Below are 22,753 nucleotides of genomic sequence, written 5' to 3' on the forward strand. Positions count from 1 at the left end.
ATCAATCCAAGAAAAAGATATAACAATTATAAATATATATGCACCCAACAAAGGAGCACCTCGATACATAAGGCAATTGCTAACAGCTATAAAAGAGAAAATTGACAGTAACACAATAATAGTGGGGGAGTTTAACACCTCACTTAGACCAATGGAGAGACCATCCAAACAGAAAATTAATAAGGAAACACAAGCTTTAAATGACAAAATAAACCAGATAGATTTAATTGATATTTATAGGACATTCGATCCAAAAACAGCATATTACACTTTCTTCTCAAGTGCACGTGGAACATTCTCCAGGATAGATCACATCTTGGGTCACAAATCAAGCCACAGTAAATTTAAGAAAATTGAAATCATATCAAGTATCTTTTCTGACTATGACGCTATGTGATTAGAAATCGGTTACAGGGAAATAAACATAAAATAACACAAACACATGGAGGCTAAACAATATGCTACTAAATAACCAAGAGATCACTGAAGAAATTGAAGAGGAAATCAAAAAATACTTAGAGACAAATGACAATGAAAACACGACAATCCAAAACCTATGGGATGCAGCAAAAGCAGTTCTAAGAGGGAAATTTATAGCAATACAATCCTACCTCAAGAAACAAGAAAAATCTCAAATAAACAATGTAACATCACACCTAAAGGAACTAGAGAAAGAAGAACAAACAAAACCCAAAGTTATCAGAAGGAAAGAAATCATAAAGGTCAGAGCAAAAATAAATGAAATAGAAACAAAGAAAACAATAGCAAAGATCAATAAAACTAAAAGCTGGGGCGGGAGGGAGACGCAAAAGGAAAGAGATATGGGAACATATGTATATGTATAACTGATTCACTTTGTTATAAAGCAGAAACAGAAAATTGTGTAAAGCAATTATGCGCCAATAAAGATGTAAAAATAAATAAAACTAAAAGCTGGTTCTTTGAGAAGATAAACAAAATTGAGAAGCCATTAGCCAGACTCATCAAGAGGGAGAGAACTCAAATCAAGAAAATCAGAAATGAAAAAGGAGAAGCTACAACAGACACCACAGAAATACAAAGCATCCTAAGAGACTACTACAAGCAACTCTATGCCAATAAAATGGACAACCTGGACAAAATGGACAAATTCTTAGAAATGTATATAACCTTCCAAGACTGAACCAGGAAGAAATAGAAAATAGGAACCAACCAATCACAAGTAATGAAATTGAAACTGTGATTAAAAATCTTCCAACAAACAAATGTCCAGGACCAGATGGCTTCACAGGTGAATTCTATCAACAATCTAGAGAACAGCTAACACCCATCCTTCTCAAACTCTACCAAAAAATTGCAGAGGAAGGAACACTCCCAAACTCATTCTACAAGGCCACCATCACCCTGATACCAAAACCAGACAAAGATACTACAAAAAAAGAAAATTACAGTCCAATATCACTGATGAATATAGATGCAAAAATCCTCAACAAAATACTCACAAACAGAATCCAACAACGCATTATAAGGATCATACACCATGATCAAGTGAGATTTACCCCAAGGATGCAAGGATTCTTCAATATCCTCAAAATCAATGTGATACACCATTATTAACAAATTGAAGAAGAAAAACCATAAGACCATCTCAATAGATGCAGAAAAAGCTTTTGACAAAATTCAACACCCATTTATGATAAAAACTCTCCAGAAAGTGGGCAAAGAGGGAAGCTACCTCAACATAATAAAGGCCATATACGACAAACCCACAGCAAACATCATTCTCAATGGTGAAAAACTGAAAGCATTTCTTCTAAAATCAGGAACACGACAAGGATGTCCACTCTTGCCACTATTCTTCAACATAGTTTTGCAAGTCCTAGCCACGGCAATCAGAGAAGAAAAAGAAATAAAAGGAATACAAATTGGAAAAGAAGAAGAAAAACTGTCACTGTTTGCAGATGATATGATACTATACATAGAGAAGCCTAAAGATGCTACCAGAAAACTACTAGAGCTAATCAATGAAATTTGGTAAAGTAGCAGGATACAAAACTAATGCACAGAAATCTCTTACTTTCCTATACACTAATCATGAAAAATCTGAAGGAGAAATCAAGGAAACACTCCCACTTACCATTGCAACAAAAAGAATAAAATACCTAGGGAGACAAAAGACCTGTATGCAGAAAACTATAAGACACTGATCCAAGAAATTAAAGATGATAAAAACAGATGGAGAGATATACCATGTTCTTGGATCGGAAAAATCAATATTGTGAAATGACTATACAACCCAAAGCCATCTACAGATTCAATGCAATCCCTAACAAATAACCAATGTCATTTTTTACAGAACTAGAACAAAAAAATCTTAAAATTTGTATGTAGACACAAAAGACCCCGAATAGCCAAAGCAGTCTCGAGGGAAAAAAATGCACCTGGAGGAATCAGACTCCCTGACTTCAGACTATACTACAAAGCTACAGTAATCAAGACAGTATGGTACTGGCACAAAAACAGAAATATAGATCAATGGAACAGGATAGAAAGCCCAGCGATAAACCCACGCACCTGTGGTCTACTAATCTATGACAAAGAAGGCAAGGATATACAATGGAGAAAAGACAGTCTCTTCTATAAGTGGTGCTGGGAAAACTGGAAAGCTATGTTAAGAGAATGAAATTAGAACACTCTCTAACACCATATACAAAAATAAACTCAAAATGGATTAGAGACCTAAATGTAAGACTGGACAGTATAAAACTCTTAGAGGAAAACATAGGAAAAGAAAAAAAAAAGTCACGTACCACAATGTTCACTGCAGCTCTATTTACAATAGCCCGGACATGGAAGCAACCTAGGTGTCCATCAACAGATGAATGGATAAAGATGATGTGCCACATATATACAATGGAATACTACTCAGCCATATAAAGAAACGAAATTGAGTTATTTGTAGTGAGGTGGATGGACCTAGAGTCTGTCATACAGAGTGAAGTAAGTCAGAAACAGAAAAACAAATACTGTATGCTGACACATACATATGGAATCTGAATCTAAAAAAAAAAAAAGGTTATGAAGAACCTAGGGGCAGGACAGGAATAAAGACACAGACATAGAGAATGGACTTGAGGACACGGGGAGGGCGAAGGGTAAGCTGGGACGAAGTGAGAGAGTGGCATATATACACTACCAAATGTAAAATAGATAGCTAGTGGGAAACAGCCACATAGCACAGCTCAGTGCTTTGTGACCACCTAGAGGGGTGGATAGGGAGGGTGGGAGGGAGACGCAAGAGGGAGGAGATATGAGGATGTATGTATAGCTGATTCACTTTGTTATAAAGCAGAAACTAACACACCATTGTAAAGCAATTATACTCCAATAAAGATGTTAAAAAAAAAAAAAAAAGAGAAGGCTAGAATTGATGGTCAAGGACCCTAGGGCTGAGCATTATGTTGCAAATATAACAGCTGATGGAGCTGTGTCTCTTGGATGTCAAAGTGCCTTTTGGATGCCTGGTTTTAAAGAGGGCAGAATTGTTGTATGTTTATGCTGACAGAATGATCAAAGGGAAAAAACTGATGACTGCAGGGGAGAAAAGGGTCAATCACCGGAGGAGTGTCCCTGGGTTGATGGGAGAGGTGGGGATCTAGAGCACAAGTATAGAGGATGGCCTTAGAAAGGTGCCCGGACTGTATATGCACAGCAACAGAAGGGAAGGGAAAGTATATAGGTACTGATATGGCTAGGTGGGTGGCTACAGGTCTCCTCGTATTGCTTCAGTTTTCTCAGTAAAATAGGAACCAAAGTAATTTGCTGAGGGCAAGGATGAAAGAGATGTTAGAGGACAGAGAAGAAGCTACAAAAGAGTCATTTGCAGAGCAGGAAAGTGAGGGAGTAGGGAAACGTAGTAGGACTGCCAGAGTGCTAAAGGCACACTGTATGTTGGCAGTCATAAATTTAACAGAAGACCACTCAGTATGGTTGTGTGATATTCTCCAGCCAAGGTCAGCTGCACAAATAAAAGCCCAGAGTAGACAGAAACACATTTAACATCAGTTGGAGTTTTCCCAGATGAGTACCACAAAATGAAGGCAAGGCATGGAAACAGAGTACATTCAGAGAGTGATTTTAATGATGAACTATGACAGTGGTTCTCAAACAAGATCATGTATGAGAATCACCTAAAGGGCTTGTTAAAGCACAGGTTGCTGGGCCTCAACCTCAGAGTTTTAATTTAGTAGGCCTGGGCCGGGGCCTGAGGATATGCATTTCTATCCAGCTCCCAGGTGATGCTAATGCTGTTAGTTGGGAACCATATTTTTAAAGCCACTGACATAAACAAAGGACCAGAGAATGAGCAGCTAAAGAAGGGCAGAGGACAAGCTCACTGGAGGAGAGATCAAAGAACTGAGAAGCCCAGGTACTGAATGCCTCATCTACTGAAAACTCACAAGAATGTTAGCAAGTAGTATTGGAAAGTACAGCCAGGAGTTAAAATCTTCAAGAAATAAGGGAAGGGACCTGGGGGTGGTAGATGACTAAAATCAAGGAGGGGTAGTGGGTGGCAAGTCTGATGACATTAGCTCAAAGTTGGGGGAGGGTAGTTTCAGAGAGGTGGGAAAAAGAATAGCCTGGAAGCTGCAATGAAACGTAAGAACATTTACTGCTTCCTCTAGATCCAGTGAGACAGGGGGTGGAGTGGGAAAGAAAAGTGCCATCATTTCACATGGCTATAGTACTCTTAGGGAGAAATAGGTTTCAGTTAGAACAAGAAGGTAAAGGGAATGTTTAGAAAAGAGTTTGATGACCTAGGACATTTTGCCAGTGGATGATCAAGAGGGCATGGTGAAAGGATTTTAGGGCTGGGCTCAGAAAAGGGGATGTACAAGAGTAGGGTGAGGAGGAAAGTGATGATCTGGATTCCTAGACTTCCCTGGTGACTAATGTAAACAGGGATGAAGGGCATATCAGATTAGTCCTGATGGTCTTAAGGCAGAAATGGTGAGGGGAACTGAGGACTGCTTACCAGGAGCAATCTGAGCTCTGGGAGCTCCTTTTCGCTCCTGTTCTGGAGGCTGTAGGGGGGGCTATACTTAGCAGAAGTACCTGGATATCTGGGTCTCGCATTTTACTTCTAGAGGAACATGCATAATTGGGAGCATATTTACCCCCCCCATTTTTTTGTGTACACACAGACATATCAATAACAAAAAGGGATCACATTGGTACATCTGTTTTGCAATTTACATTTTTATCTATTTATCTTGACCATTTTTCTACATTAGTACATACATATCTATCATATTCTTTTGAATACAGGTGGGGACATATCTGAGATAAGTGATGTTGATTAATTAGAACGGATGGAGATGCAAAAGGACCTGATCTCAGAAGACATTAAAGGTGGAGGGGGAACACTGGTTGAACTCATTCTGCAAATTTATATTTGCCCCTGGCCAGATCCCTTTTTACTTTTATTAATCTGCATGGTGGTTAATGAAGTAGAAGGGAGAATGGTTTCCTATTTGAGTGTTTTGATTTCTAGTCAAACATTCCCAGCACTGAACTCAAGAAACCAGCAGCACCTATAAAGCTGGGGGAGAAGAAACATTTTCCCTCAATGACATGGCTGGTTCATCTTAATGAAGGCACGGATAAAAACCTAGAAAGTAAAAAGAGAAATGCTCCAGAAGAAACTTTTAATAAGGTTCCAAAAGTGTGCTTTGATACAATTTTATTTATTTACATAATTATTCTGCATTTAAATATATATATGAAATTATAGAATATAATATCTAAACTTTGAAAAAACCCGTAATGTTAGATCATTAACCTAGGAAGGCCCATTATTGCCCCTGGAATGGTATCTCAGACACATATTCCTGATCAGGGTCAGAAAAAACAAAGTGAGTGCTAGTAATAAGTGTAAATCCTTCCCACCTTAAAAGATTACTCTGACCCTCTTGGGCATCCAAAAACAAACAAACAAAAACAAACAACTGTACTGAAATTAAGTGTCCAGAAAAGTTCTTTTCCAACCTAAATCCATGGGGATGAAGATGGGACTTCTGAGAATGGGGAAAAGGAATTTTCAGGATTTAAACAAACAGCTTGTATATGGAGGTACTACACTAGGGCTTGAGGGTGCAATGGTTAATAAGGGAGCACCCTCTCCTCAAAATGCCTACAGTCTATAATCAAGAAATTTCCATCCTGCGATAAGGTAAAATGATCTACACTTTTAATGGGGTTCTCCCCTCTTGCCAGGGAAGGTGATGGGATTTTCCCCAGAACACCATAGGTTTTTAGGTGTTAAAAGCTAGAGGAATTAAGAGGCCAGAGGTCTGGGTGAGATATTTGAGTCTTGCTGAGGCACCACCCTCAAGTCCTAGAAGGGAACCTTATGTCAGGTCCTTTTGCATGCACCCTTGAGAAGCCAAGGGCCGGGAAAGAGATGGCCTTCAGGCAAGAGGGCAGAGTTTCCATTTGAGAAGGGGCAAAGCAGACAAGCAAAAATCCCTTCATCTGATTATTCATTCACTTTTTTGTTTATTCATTCAATAAATACTTATTTAACGCTACCATTTGCTAAATAAAGGCCAATAGAGGATAGTGGCTCAGGCAAAGAAACTTGAGAGGAATTCATAAATCTCTCTGCATGTGCTTACATTTCTATAGGGGTATGTTTGGGAGCCGGAGATTACAATTTTGGAGTCTGAAGTGGTAAAAGAGAAGATAAGGTACGAATTAGGTTGTGAGATAGAATGTCTGCTTAGAGTCTGACTTAAAAACTGCAGAAAAATGATGGGAGATGGGTCCCACCCATTTAACCCTTTACTTTATTAGTGTGAATTCTACTAACTTGGAATTTGAAATAATATAAGCACAGCAGCCTGATACTTCCCTTTATACTCTCTTGGAAGGGGAGTTCTGTTAAGCCCATTTCGTTTGCCCTTGATCATCAAGATTAGACTACCAGAGAGCCTGGGTTTGAGAGAAACAATGGATTTATGATCTATCCATCTAGCCTCCCTTACTGGATTCTCCTAGGACCAAAGGCTTATATTTGTAAGATAGATGGAGAAGATTAAGGTACATTTTGATGTCCTGGAACAGTATGGAAATGGTCTAAGCCAATGTGAGAAATAAACCTCTACCCTTAGTATCATTAACACTGTAATAACACCAACATTTAGGACCTTAAGTAAATTAATTGGATAAGAGTAGGGTATCCACATCCAAATGCTATTTCCTCCAGAGAAACTTCCTTGAATTCCACAAGCTGGGATCTCTCTCTCCATCCTCTGAACTCTGTAGCACTTCACTTATCTCTTTCATGGAATCCATTCTTTCTACTTTGCATCACAGTAAATAGCTCATCTCTCCTACTAGACTGTGAGCTCCACAAAGCTCATGATGTCTGATTTATCTTTATCCCCAACTGTGTGCTGTACACAGTACATGTTTAAGCTATTTAGAAACTATCTTTTTAAAAGCATTTTAAAGCATTTTAGCAACCTCCATTTTGCATACCAATAATGTATTAACTATGTTAAAATAAACTTCTAGGCTCAAGATGGAGCTGCTTCTGCCATGTCATCAAACCAAAACTTGGATAACTTATGTGTCCCTGTAAATGGTCCACTTGACCAAAAATGTTGTATATTCAGTCAGCTAATCCCCAAATGCCAAGCCAACTGTGGGCCTTCTCACCCCAAACAAGGTTGACTATGGGGCCCCAGCCAATCAGATATTTGCCTCTTCCTTTTTCTTCATTTTTTATCCTGTAAAAGCTTCTTGCCTTCCACTCCATTTTGCCACTCTCCAAAAGGAGATTCTACTTCATGAAGTGTTAAATAAAGCCTGTTTGATCACCTAAATTGTCTTCTTTAATCATTTTTAACAACTATGAATGATCTTTACCACATTATTAAGATAGATCCAGCTAAAGTTCACACCTGGCAATACTCTGATAATAGTTTTACTCTATAATTTTGAAATTAATAGTTTTAAAAAATTAAACATTAAAATTTTAATTTGTACTTTCTAGTAATTCAGACAGGTTTCCCCCTCAATTAGTGAAATTTGTAAGGTTTCACTAGACTTAAATATTATAGTATAGCTTAAAAAAAAATCTTCCTCTTTCATTGAAGAATTCTTCCCCCTGCCCTCCACTCTTTCCATTGAGACAAGCAGTAATGGAAATTTCCCCCGGCTTTGTTTTTACTAAAATTAAGTAAAAGTAAATAATTTTCAGGGGAGGCTAGGGTTTATTATTTTAATCTGTGAATAATAGCCAACAGGTTATTGCCCCATAAGGCTAAAAACAGACCAGAAACGACTGTAATACCATCTGCTGGAGGTAATAAAACATGGAATTAAAATATCACTTATTACGTGAACTTCCAAAGCAGTACAATTTTTCTCAGTGTTTAAAAAATTTTTTAATGTCCCATGTCAAAACATGTCCTAAGTAATTCACCCATTTGTTATTATGAAACCCTTTGAAACCTCAGCCACACCTCCTTTCTCTCCTCTACAAGCTGTTCTTTTTATTTTTAAATTGAAGTATAGTTGATTTACAATATTATATTAGTTTCAGGTATACAACATAGTGATTTGTATTTTTATAGATTATACTCCATTTAGTTATTATAAAATATTGGCTACATTCCCGATGCTGTACAATATATCCTTGTAGCTTCTTTATTTTCTCCTTAGTAGTTTGTACCTCTTAACCCCCTTCCCCTATCTTGCTCTATCTCCCACCCCTCCACCCACTGGTAACCACTAGTTTGTTCTCTATATCTGTGAGTCTGTTTCGTTATATTCATTCATTTGCTTTAATTTTTTAGATTCTACATATAAGTGAAAACATACTGTTCTCTTCTGTTTAACTCATTTCAGACCCATCTGAATAACATCTCAGCTATTCTAGGACCTACAGGATTGTTTCCTGTCACTTAGAGTCTTTGTGAAAAATGTATGTACACAGGCAAACACTCATTTGTTGACCAATGATATAGATAACTTGACACAGTGAGAGACTTCATGAGCAAAGAAAGGAAAAAAGAACAGGCAATAAGACAGGGGATGAAAACGAATCTGTTTTGCCACATAGCACAGGGAGTTCAGCTCGGTGCTTTGTGACCACCTAGAGGGGTGGGATAGGGAAGGTGGGAGGGAGATGCAAGAGAGAAGGGATATGTGGATATATGTGTATGTATAGCTGATTCACTTTTTTATACAGCAGAAACGAACACAACATTGTAAAGCAATTATACTCCAATAAAGATGTTAAAAAAAAAGGAATCTACCTTAAGTGGAAAAGTCAGAGATAGGTAGTGACTGGAGAGGAAAGGGGAGAAAGCTGTGTAGATCAGAACCCATGATGAAGGATTCTGAAACTCTGGGCTTACTTACTTTTCTGTTTCTACTGGTACACTGTTTTACTGCCATCCATCATTGGTAGTTTTTGCTATTGATATTTAATGATGTTTCCAAGATTTCCAATGTCTTTAACAAAATATCACACTGAACCTTATCAAAAGTCTGTTTTGCTGATCTACAATGAAATAATATCTAGACTAAGAATTAGCAAACATTTTCTGTAAACGGGCAGATTGTAAATATATTAGGCTTTAAGGTCTCTGTTGTAACTACTCAGCTTAGTAGGCAGAGCACAAGAGCAGTCATAGACCATATGTAAGTGAAGGACTGTAGCTGTGTTCCAATAAAACTATTTACAAACACAGGTGGCAGGTCCCATTTGGTCCATGGGCCACAGGTTGCTGACCCCTGATTTAGACCAATATCCTCTTTATCAATTTCTCAACATCCTCCTAGTATTTTATATTTGACTCCCTCTCGCAATATAGGTTTGAATAGTATTTCTGGACAACAAATACTGTTCCTTGTGAGAAATTATTTTGAAATACATATGTATTAAAATATTAATTATATATAATATTGTCAAGTCAATCTTTCTTCTCAGGGATAATCATCAATGTCATATAAAAGCAATTCCTACATGCCCCTTACGTAAGTCTTTTACTTGAAATGTTTTGAACTACTGGAAAATTTCTGACTGTCCAAAATGTTGAAAAAATAAAAGCCTTAATTTATTATTCTTTAAAAAATTATTATTCTTAAAAAACTGTACTTGTGGGGCTCCTCTGCTTTAAAGTCTTCTTTAGCTCCTCACTCCCCTAGAACAAATTCTTTTTTAAAAAATTGAAGTATAGTTGCTGTACAATATTATGTAAGTTACAGGTGTATGATATAGTAATTCACAATTTTTAAAGGTTATACTCCATTTATAGTTATTATAAAATATTGGCTATGGGCTTCCCTGGTGGCGCAGTGGTTGAGAGTCCACCTGCCGATGCAGGGGACACGGGTTCGTGCCCTGGTCCGGGAAGATCCCACATGCCGCGGAGCGGCTAGGCCCATAAGCCATGGCCGCTGAGCCAGCATGTCCGGAGCCTGTGCTCCACAACGAGAGAGGCCACGACAGTGAGAGGCCCACATAACGCAAAAAAAAAAAAAAAAAAAAAAAAAAAAAAAAAAAAAAAAATATTGGCTATATTCCCCATGTTGCACAATATATCCTTGTAGCTTATTTTATACCTAGTAGTTTATACCTCTTACTCCCCCAACCCTATATTGCCCCTCCCCGCTTCCCTCTCCCCACTGGCAACCACTAGTTTGTTCTCTATATCTGTGAGTCTGCTTCTTTTTTTTTTTTTTTTTTTGTGGTACGCAGGCCTCTCACTGCTGTGGCCTCTCCCGTTGCGGAGCACAGGCTCCGGACGCGCAGGCTCAGCGGCCATGGCTCACAGGCCCAGCCGCTCCACGGCATGTGGGATCCTCCCAGACTGGGGTACGAACCCGCGTCCCCTGCATCGGCAAGCGGACCCCCAACCACCGCGCCACCAGGGAGGCCCAGAGTCTGCTTCTTTTTTGTAGGACAAACTATTTAGCATAGCATACAAGGAAGGTCATTCGTAAGCTGGCCCTAACCTACCTCTCTGATTTTATTTTCTGCTACTTTCTGTTCATTTTTTTTATACAAGAATAAAAACATGACCAACAATACTGTATAAAAACTTGCAGGATGGGACTTCCCTGGTGACACAGTGGTTAAGAATCCACCTGCCAATGCAGGGGACACAGGTTCGAGCCTGGTCCAGGAAGATCCCACATGCCACGAGGCAACTAATCCTGTGTGCCACAACTATTGAGCCCACGCTCCACAAGAGAAGCCACCACAATGAGAAGCCCGCGCACTGCAATGAAGAGTAGCCCCTGTTCACTGCAACTAGAGAAAGCCCGCGCGCAGCAACGAAGACCCAATGCAGCCAAAAATAAATAAATAAAATTTAAAAAACGTTTTAAAAAAAAAAAGCTTGCAGGAGATAAATATAGACACTTCAGGAAGTGGTTACTTCTGGAAAGGGGAGAGAATACTGGGGAGGGGAGCCCTAGGGATTTCAACTATATCTGAGATGACCTTTTATTAAACGATGATGATAATATTAATGAAAATATTAAGTAAAACAAAGATCTGAAACAAAGCTATGGCAAAACATTAAGATTTGACAAAGCTAAGTGGTGAGTAATAAGAATGCTTTTTCTACCATTCACAATACTTTTCTATTTGTTTAAAATAGAGGTTGAAAAACTACAGTCTGTGGGCCAAATCTGGCCCACTGCCTATTTTTTAAGACTTGGAGCTAAGAATGGTTTTATATTATTAAAAGGTTGTTTAAACAAACAAACAACAAAGAAGACTATGTGACAGAGAACTTGTGACCTGCAAAGCCTAAGATATTTACTATTTGGCCCTTTATAGAAAACGTTTGCCATCTCCTGATTTAAAATATTTCATAAGAAGAAAAGAAAGATAAAAAAAATGAAAAGGTAGGAGGCAAGGAAGAATAGTTTTGTTTTCTTGCATTAAGTACATTCCTGAATTAAACATTTTATATTACCTGTTTCTTTAAATTAGCTTTTCATGAATTACTTTTTCAACTTTCATTAAGAAGAAATCTCAATATCTCAATAAAGAAATAAAAATTATAATGGCGATGGATGGTAATAAGACTTATTGTGGTGATTATTTCAGTGTATACAAATATCAAGTTGTTATGTTGTACACCTGAAACTAATATAATGTTATAAGTCAATTATACCTCAATTAAAAAAATTATGTACCTCTGGGGGGAAAAAAAGAAGAAATCTCATCAAATTTTATTCTATGATATTGGAACTTATTTAAAAGACCTATGGGAGAGTCTTTTAATATGATTTTGACTTCAGTCCATACTTGTCAAAAAACTGGGGAGCTCATTAGAGGCCATTGTGTCATTTTCAGGTAGCTGTACGTAGATTGGAGACCCACTTATGAGCTGTCAACCAGGGACACAGGAGAGATGCTGCACAGGACCTATTCTTGGCTTCAAGTTCACATTTTCTGCTTTCTGTAGCCCACCTCTCCTAGAAGAATTTTGTCTCCTTTTTTCTCAGAAGATAATGGGGCGAGAGGGTTAAATAAAATTCAAAACACTATATTACAGTAAGAGTTTCTGGCTAGAGTGGCTGTGAGACATTGGAATATGTCATCAGAGAAAGTAGACTGTTTTTTTTAATGGGGAAATAGTGAGAAAATACATCTAAATATCTTGGCATGGCTCAGATCACAAATACTGTTAGATCTTCTGTTATTACCATTTTGAGGTTGCTATATAGGCATTTTCTTTTCTTTATAAAATATTAAGCACATCAGAATTGCTTATGTACATGAAAGGATTTTTTTCTTATTTTTATAATTAATTTCCATAGTTCCTCCCCCCAGCACTGACTCACATTAACTAAAGATATTACCATCTGTGAATCAATGAATGAGGAGGCTCACACAGAGACTTCACAGAAATGCTCAGTGAACACTTGAGGATCTTTAGACCTAAATTATTTAATAACCTTAAGTAGTTATTGTTTTAAACTTTAGTGTCACTAGTAACTAAAAATGTGCACAGGAGAACAACAGCCACAAAACAAATACGAGGTAAAATTTATTCTGATCACAATATGCATTTTTTCCTGTTCCAATGAAAACATTAATGCTAAAATAATAAGTAACTTGTTTTTTAACTTGGCCATATTTATGCCATCTCTAATATCCATTTGTTTTTTAAATTTACTACATTAAAGATATACAACATGGCATAAAATAATATGACAAAATACTTACAATCCATCACCAGATTATGAAATAGAACATTACTAATTTTACTGAGGCCCTGGACACCCTTCCTCAGTTCCATCTCTCTTCCTTCCTCTAGGGATTAATCATTGTTCTGAATACTGTATTTGATGTATCCGTGTATTTATTCATACTTTTTGGACAAATGTAAATATCTCTAAATAATTCATATCATTATTTTACAACTTGCTTTGGCTTCATGTCTGAATTCATACATGTTGGCATGTATGGTATATTCATATGGTAGAGACAGTGCTCACCAAATATTTTATGTGCTCCCCTATGACTCTTAGACTTCAGGTTGGAATCACTGGATTGTGAGCAGATGGGAAGTGTGTCATGTGTGGGACAAGGCAGTTAAAAGCTCCATCCCTTTCTTCGCCTTCCTTGGTGAACTCACAGGCCACATATTCCAGATGGGGCAATGGGGCAGCTGTAGGGACATGGAGCATCTATCAGCCTGGGTCCCTGAGTGAGGTGGAGCAGAGCCTCTTACCAACTGCGTTGGACATGGAAAATGAACAAAAATAATCCTGTTGTGCTAAGACACACACACATACCTACAAATGGGCAGATAACTCCCTTTCTGGGATTATTCAAAAACAGTGCTATCAGTAGCAGGGTAGATTCAAAGCCTTTTGAAAATACTTCTACCCTATGACTGTAGATGGATATTTATTCCCACTTGCATGATGAAGGAAATCTCACATCCTCTAGTCTTTACCTTCTTTGAAGACCTACTGCACTAACAAAACTTTCAGAGACATGCTTACATGTTCACATACTGTTTCTGGTATGTTAGCTTTGTTTCCCCAACTAGATTTTAACTTCTACACTGGCTTGCACTCTACACAGCATTCAGTAATAAGTGGCCTACTGGTTGACTGAGGGTAAGAACTAATATTAAATGCCTACTTTGTGTAAGGCACCTTGCTTGTGCTTCACATAAGTTATCTTGATCGTTATTATTTCCATTATATAGATGAGAATATTAAGGCTAAGTAACTTTCCTTTGGTCACAGAGCTAGGAAGATGATAAAGGATGTGGGGAAGGCAACTAAAACTAGTCTGACTGACTCTAAAGATTTTGCTTTTTGGCTTTCTCCACTGAACTTAGTGAGACCGTGCCTTGTGCAGGGCAGGAGCTTTAGGAGAACATAAAATGAGTAACAAAAAAAGTTTCTGTTTATAAATTTTGCAAACATTAGAACATTTCTTTGGCGACATCTCAGAACTGAAGATTGTCGGGTCTTACCTTGATCACCTCTGGGGTCTGCTGAATCAAAACCACTGAGGTAGTGTCATTGGCTTTATCACCAACAGGACTTCTACAGACTGATAAACTGGCCTGCGAGGAAGTTGTCAAGGTTTCTTGTAGAATTTGCATCATCTCTTTTTCTTGTGATAGGTTCCCTCTGCCTGATTTGCATTCAACCAGTTCTTGAGCAAAGTCTTCAATGCTTTCTAGAATTCGCAGTAAGAGGGCTCGATCCTCTTCCTCTATTTTGTGTCCGTTGGTTTCAATAATCTTTGTTAGGCAGGAAGGTGAGACTTTTTCCGTGGGTGAAGAGACTTTAGATTCAGGCTCAAGATCTACAGGGAGGTGACCAGTCAACTGACTATGACTATTTAGAGAGACAGAGCTTTTACCTTTGGCAAGTGGCTCTCTTAGAGAGGTCTCCATTTTCTGTGAGAAAGATTCCAAATCCATTAACAATTTATCTATCTCTTCCTGACTGTTAGGATTCATAAAATCTCTGTGGTTTCCCTCTTCAACTTTAGGAACTTTTGATTTAAGACCTTCCTCAGGTAGATTAACAACTGATTTCTCAAATATCTTACCAATTTCATTTTGCATTGAGGCAGGGCATTTTTTAAGATGAGTACCACGAACTGATAATTCTGCTCTATCTTCATTTACCTTTAACAACTCCTGACTGGGTCCATTTTCTGTCCTCTGTCCTTTATCTAATGTTTTCTTTCCATCTGACTCTTCCTCAATATAAAGGGTTTCCACTAGATTACCAGAAGAAACATTTTCTAAAGCGTTCATGGTTAATGACTGTGATTGAAGCTGGACATTTTTTAGAGGTCTGGGATCACTTATCTCTAAATTACACAAGGAATTTGTAGAGTTGTTTGGAATGGATTTTACAGTGTCTGTTTTCCTAGAACTGTGCTTGTCATCTTGCAGTTCTATAGTTTGAAAGTGTCCAGAGTCAGGGGCTGAGAGCTGGACAACATCCTCATACTTAGGGGGCTGTTCAGTGCCAAATACTGGGGAGAAGGGAGTCAGTTGTAAACTAGGCATATTACTGACCAGTTCTGTTAAATCTATAGCCTCATTATTCCCAGACTGCATGAATTCAAATGGTAGCTTTTTCAGATAGGATGCTAACCTGGTCATTACATTCATATAGACAGTTTCAGAGCTAGAAATTGCATCATTACCATTTCCTTCACTGATGCTACTCCCTGACTTTTTCTTTATACATTGTTTTATGATGTCTGTGCATTTTTTCAAATCCTCAGAGCATTTTAGCAAGATGTCTAAGCACATCTTTATGTCTGTTCCAGAAGAAAAATTATCTATTTTATGTTTTTCCAAAATCTGAGTAACCAGGTCTTCTTCAGAGAAGTTGTGAAGAAGCAATGAAGTCAGGTTCGTATCGAGTGAGTTTCTATGGGATAAAGATTTTTCCTCGACTGAGGAACTCCGGAGTAAACCAAAGGATGGGGAGTTCCCATCATGGTTATAATGGCCACAGAGCAAGTCAAAATCAACTGACCTCCTGTTAAATGAGTCAGACTTAACTTTCCTTCCCTTTCTGTAAGCTGCGTGGTTAGAGTTTTTGAGTTTTTCAAGGGAAAATTCTTTTATTTTCCCACTGGCAAAACTGATTGCTTCTCCTGCAATGTCCTTTAAGTTACAGGTGTTCTGAAATGTAGATCCTTTCCTGACCCTGGGTATGCCTGTGAGGGCCTGATGGGGATAGTCACCTTCAGCTGAGGAAAACCCATTTTCATGGGGTAGAAACAGAGAGTCCAGATCTGCATCTCTGAACTGAGACACAGGGATGTGTAAGAGGTCTGCACAAACACTATGATGGACCACAATGCAGTCAACTCCATGGGTGAAGGTGTGGCAGGTTCCAGTGCAATAATGTACAGCTTGCTCAAAACGCCGGTCTATCACCACACTGCTGTAGTGGTTCACAGTACTAACCACAAGTCTGTAAGTTGCTGCCATAATATCAAATCCACTTAGTGGTGGAGCATGGAATTTTCTAGAACTTGTTTCAAGTAAATTCTCCTAAAAGACACTCAGCTGAAAATATATTTGATGACAATGTTCAGTGGTTTCTTGCAAATATAATGACCTTTCCCACAAAGGGAAATCATCAAAATTTGAGGTTTGGTAACTGTCAGGATACAGTAGCCGTTGCACATGTGTGCTCTTATTAACAAGTCTAATAATTTAATAACTGTGCCTTCTAGTTTAATTTAGTAATATCATGACACTATAGGATTATTTTTAGGAATAAATTTTAAGAAGATTAAAGAATATTCTCTTTTAGTTCTTCAGCAGTTCTATGATGCAGACATTTATGGTCATAAATATACATGAATCTCAGTTGGTAGTATAGAAGTATTGTGATAACTGAGTCCTCCAAAGGTTTAAATGATCCATTTTTCTGTGAATGACAGGAAAACCTATAATGAAAAAAGAAAATAATTAAAAGGGAATATGATCTCTTAATACTGAGAGAACCTTTTATTTCCTCTCCCTCTGCATCCCATATGCAGTTAATCACCTCATTCTTTGCCACATCACTGACGGCTTATCTTTGATTCATGCCTTTGCTTCATATACTCCTTACTAACCTAGAGTAGTGATACCTCAACTCTGCCTTGTTACAACTGCCTCTCAATTGGTATTTCTTATCCTACCCTCCTTGCTATCTTACATGACACTAATTAGCCTGGATTTAGAGAGCTTTCACACCTCTCATAGTTCAAGAATTCACATTACTGATCTCTATCAGGCATCATGGCAGGCCTAGCTCCTCTGACTCATTTTCAACACTTTTAACATCTATTCGTCACCTATAGCCTTATTTTCTGCTACTGACCTGCATCAACATTTTGCTTCCATCAACCTAGTTTTCTTTTTTTTCCTTTTAATTTTTATTGGAGTATAGTTGCTTTACAATGTTGAGTTAGTTTCTACTGTACAGCAAGGTAAATCAGCTAGATGTATACATATATCCTCTCTTTTTTGGATTTCCTTCCTGTTTAGGTCACCACAGAGCACTGAGTAGAGTTCCCTGAGCTATACAGTAGGTTCTCATTAGTTATCTATTTTATACATAGTATCAATAGTGTATATACGTCAATCCCAATCTCCCAATTCATCCCACTCCCCTCCTTTCCCCCTTGGTATCTGTACATTGGTTCTCTATGTGTCTCTATTTCTGCTTTGCAAATAAGATCATTTATACCATTTTTCTAGATTCCACATATATGCGTTAATATACGATATTTGTTTTTCTCTTTCTGACTTACTTCACTCTATATGACAGTCTTTAGGTCCATCCACGTCTCTACAAATAACCCAATTTTGTTCCTTTTTATGGCTGAGTAATATTCCATTATATACATTTACCACATCTTCCTTATCCATTCCTCTGCTGATGGACATTTAGGTTGCTTCCATGTCTTGGCTATTGTAAATAGTGCTGCAATAAACACTGGGGTGCATGTATCTTTTCAAATTATAGTTTTCTCTGGATATATGCCCAGGAGTGGGATTGTAGGATCATATGGTAGTTCTATTTTTAGTTTTTTAAGGAACCTCCATACTGTTCTCCATAGTGACTATACCAATCTACACTCCCACCAACCGTGCAAGTGGGTTCCCTTTTCTCCACAACCTCTCCAGCATTTATTGTTTGTAGAATTTTTGATGATGGCCATTCTGACTGGTGTGAGGTGACACCTCACTGCAGTTTTGATTTGCATTTATCTAATAATTAGTGATGTTGAGCATTTCATCTGTTTGTTGGCCATTTGTATGTCTTCTTTGGTGAAATGTCTGTTTAGGTCTTGCACCCATTTTGTGATTGGGTTGTGTTTTTTTGATATTGAGCTGTATGAGCTGTTTGTATATTTTGGAGATTAATCCTTTGTCAGTTGCTTCATTTCCAAATATTTTCTCCCATTCTGAGGGTTGCTTTTCATCTTGTTTATGGTTTCCTTTGCTGTGCAAAAGCTTTGAGGTTTCATTAGGTCCCATTTGTTTATTTTTGGTTTTATTTTTATTACTCTAGGAGGTGGGTCAAGAAAGATCTTGTTGTGATTTATGTCAAAGAGTGTTCTGCCTATTTTTTTTTTTTTTTTTTTTTTTTTTTGTGGCACACGGGCCTCCCACTGCTGTGGCCTCTCCCATTGAGGAGCACAGGCTCCGGGCATGCAGGCTCAGCGGCCATGGCTCACGGGCCCAGCTGCTCCGCGGCATGTGGGATCTTCCCGGACCGGGGCACGATCCCGCGTCCCCTGCATCGGCAGGCGGACTCTCAACCACTGCGCCACCAGGGAAGTCCCTATGTTTTCCTCTAAGAGTTTTATAGTGTCTGGCCTTATGTTCAGGTGTTTGATCCATTTTGAATTTATTAAAGATGGCCAACACATAGTGCTTGTTCTTGATTGTACAACTTCCTCTATACTTGGAAATTATTACACTACCATCATCTCTTTTCTTACTCTCTGAGAGAGAGAGAGAAAAACAACCTTTATTACTGCTCTTGATCTCATCCTCTCAGAGCCTGCTACATGCAGACCTCTCTCTCTCGTCATCAATGGATAGAATTTAACATTCTCTTACTTAAAAAAAAAAAAAAAGGCTTTTAAACCATGCTGTAAGTTGACGTCCAAAAAGGTTCAATCAACTTCCGCCTAGTAGTTCTATCCATTATTGAAAGTGGGGCTACTGAAGTCTCCAAATATTATTGTTGAGTTTTCTATTGCTCCCTTAATTTGTTTTGCTTTCTGTATTTTGATACTGTGTTGTTAGATGTGTATATGTTTCTAATTGTTATATCTGCCAGATGGAGGGACACAAACTATCATAGAATACGTATAACTTACTCACTTTGCTGTACAGCAGAGACTAACACAACATTGTAAATCAACTATACTCAATAAAAAAATTAATTAAAAAAAGAAAAAAAAGAATAAAAGAAAAAAATTAAAGAAACAAAACAGAAAGGTTTAATCAATGTTCCTACTTAATCAATAAATACTGAGTGCCTACTATGTGCCAGGCACTTGCTAAGTGCTAGAGATACAGCAGTGAATACAGTCCCTGTACCTACTGAACTGACAATCTAGCTGGAAAAAGAAAAACAACACATAAGTAAACATATAACTTAGATGGTGATATGTGCAATAGAGAAAAATGAAGTGGAGCAAGGGCTTAGAAAGGATGAGAGGGTACTGTGTTACAAAGGGCAGTCAGGGAAGACCTCACTGACATCTGAACAGAGATCTGAAAGAAGAGAGGGAGCAGGTTGAGGAGGTATTTTGGGCTAAAACATCTCAGGCAGAATAACCATAAGTAAAAAGGCTCTGAGGTATGAGTATGCTTGACTTACTACAAGAATGACAAGGAGACTAACATGAACAGAGTAGAGAAAGCAAGGGGGGCAGTGTGAGTGACGAGGTCAGAAAGGAAAGGTAGGACACTAAACCATGCAGGGTCTGTAGACTATTAAGATGAATTTGGCTTTACTCTGAGTGAGCTGGGATACAACTGATGTCTACTGAGCAGAGAAATGACATGATCAGATTTATATTTTTTTTTTAGTTAGTTATGTAACATCTTTATTGGAGTATAACTGCTTTACAACGTTGTGTTAGTTTCTGCTGTATAACAAAGGGAATCAGCTATATGTATACGTATATCCCCATATCCCCTCCCTCTTGCATCTCCCTCCCACCCTCCCTATTCCACCCGTCTATGTGGTCACGAAAGCACTGAGCTGATCTCCCTGTGCTATGCAGCTGCTTCCCACTAGCTAATTATTTTACATTTGGTAGTGTATATATGTCCATGCCACTCTCTCACTTCGTCCCAGCTTACCCTTCCCCCTCCCCGTGTCCTCAAGTCCATTCTCTACATCTGTGTCTTTATTCCTGTCCTGCCCCTAGGCTCATCAGAACCATTTTTTTTTTTAGATTCCATATATATGTGTTAGCATAAAGTATTTGTTTTTCTCTTTCTGACTTACTTCACTCTGTATGACAGACTTTAGGTCCATCCACCTCACTATAAATAACTCAATTTCGTTTCCTTTTATGGCTGAGTAATATTCCATTGTATATATGTGCCACATCTTCTTTATCCGTTCATCTGTCGATAGACACTTAGGTTGCCTCAATGTCCTGGCTATCGTAAATAGTGCTGCAATGAACACCGTGGTACATGACTCTTTTTGAATTATGGTTTTCTCAGGGTATATGCCCAGTAATGGGATTGCTGGCAGACTTACATTTTAAATTGGTAATTTTGGCTTCTGTGTTCAGAGGAGATTGCAGAGGAGCAAGATAAGAAGAAACAAGTCAGGGGCTATAGCAATAAACCAGGCAAGAAGGCTGGGGGCTTGAACCAGGAGAGGAACACTGGAGACATTTAAACTGTATGTATTTCAAAGGTAGAGCTGGTATGATTTGTTGAATGATAGAATGTGCAATATTACTGCACCAAGAAAGGTGCAGTAAGGCCACAATAGGAAGGAGATGATGACAGCAGAGAAGGAGAGCATGAGTTTAACTCTACCATCAATTGCATCTGCATTTTAATGATAAAAACCTTTACCCATTTAATAATGAGAAACAGAACTTCATTGTTTTCATTTTTATTTCTTCAATCCTAGAAAATTCTGTTTATTTTCCTTATTTGTTATATTTCTTCTTTGGTAAATTTTCTATTCATATCCTTTGTTTATTTATGTATTAGAGACAGTGAAATCAGATACAATTTATACAATTAATTCAAGAAGAACCCTTTCTTTTGTTGAATTCTTATACTGTTTAGGGTATATTTCCTGGCTCTTTAGATTCAATGATTATTACTCTGTTTTTATGCCAAGCCTACACTATCATAATTACTGTTGTCTTATTAAGTTTTACTACCTGGCTTTTTTCCCTCCTATTTCTAATTATGATTTGTTTTTACACTTCAAATATTCTTTGATGGTCTTCCAGATGAGTTTCTGCATTGTCAAGTTTTAAGAAAAATCCTATAGGAATTTGATTATAATTGTAATAAACTTGTGAATTATTTTGAAGGAACACTGATATCATTATAATATTCAGATTTTCCTTCCACAAATATACAAATCTTAATTCCAATATTCCTTTCTTTTTCTTTTTTTGTGGCTTTCTTCAGGTGAGTCACCCCTATTCTTTTTTTTCCTTCAGTGTCTCAACTTTGTTGCTATGTGAATGGATCTTGAGCTGTTGTTTCATCCTCTACTGCCTTGTCTTCAAATCCCAGATGGTGGCTCATATAAAACTATAAAGCTAAGTATCCTGCAGGGTGGATGAAGCTCAAGTATAAAGTTCCATAGTAAAGTTCCACAATAAAGTGAGTACCCATTAATTTTTAAGTGAAAATACAAAGGTGCCGAAGAAGAATAAGTGTTATGGGACAAAAGACTAGAACATGGCAATCAAAGGAATTACCTTTTCAAAAGAGGTACATCCAGAAGACAGGGAAGAAACAGCACCAAACACAAAAAACTACGCACCTTTTCAGAAATCCAACATTTTGAAAAAGCTTTTGGGTAAGGGTAAAAGAGAAGGAAAATACAATGGATACTGTCAAGAAAGTATATTAGAATAACTGTATGAGAGCTTTTTTTTTTTATCTTTTTTTTTTTGGCTGCACCGTGCAGCATACGGGATCTTAGTTCCCTGACCAGGGACTAAACCCATGCCCCTGGCAGTGGAAGCTCGGAGTCCTAACCATTGGACTGCCAGGGAAGTCCCAGGACTATATCTTAATACAGGTGATAAAATTGGTCCAGAAGCAAAATGCAGAACTGTTAGAAAATTTAAATATCCAGATACCTATACCCATGTCAAATAAATTCCTAAATTGACATGAAATTTGAGAAAGTAAAGAGAAGTATTTCTCTAGGTTTGAAAATAAGCAAAACAACAAGTTGATAAAGTAACATGACAGAAAATACAAGAAAGTATTCATGTGATATTAGAATCTGAAATATTCAAGGAGGAGAGAACACTGGCCAGAGTCAGACGTATGCTTTTAGACCAGTGCTGTCTAATAAAACTTTCTGCATTGATGGAAACATTCCATATCTGCATTGATATGGCTGCCATTAGCCACATGGAACTGCTGAGTACTTAAAACGTGGCTGGTGTAACTGAAGCACTGAATTGTAACTTTATTTAAAAAATTTTAATTTCGAAATTGCT

At 37.8% G+C, this 22,753-nt stretch overlaps 1 protein-coding gene across 2 annotated transcripts in view; it reads right to left on the reverse strand.

Moving 5' to 3' along the window:
• Positions 1-22,753, reverse strand: part of PPP2R3A (protein phosphatase 2 regulatory subunit B''alpha) — a 223,888-nt gene that overhangs the window by 150,395 nt on the left and 50,740 nt on the right. For both annotated transcript variants that reach the window (XM_082654434.1, XM_082654435.1), the window contains one exon: positions 14,508-16,966. In XM_082654434.1, coding sequence (XP_082510560.1) covers positions 14,508-16,502 — 1,995 coding nt within the window. In that variant the 5' untranslated portion in view covers positions 16,503-16,966. The remainder of the gene's footprint in view (positions 1-14,507; positions 16,967-22,753) is intronic.

Source organism: Grampus griseus (assembly GCF_964374135.1).
Source record: "Grampus griseus genome assembly, chromosome: 5".
NCBI classification, from domain to species: domain Eukaryota; kingdom Metazoa; phylum Chordata; class Mammalia; order Artiodactyla; family Delphinidae; genus Grampus; species Grampus griseus.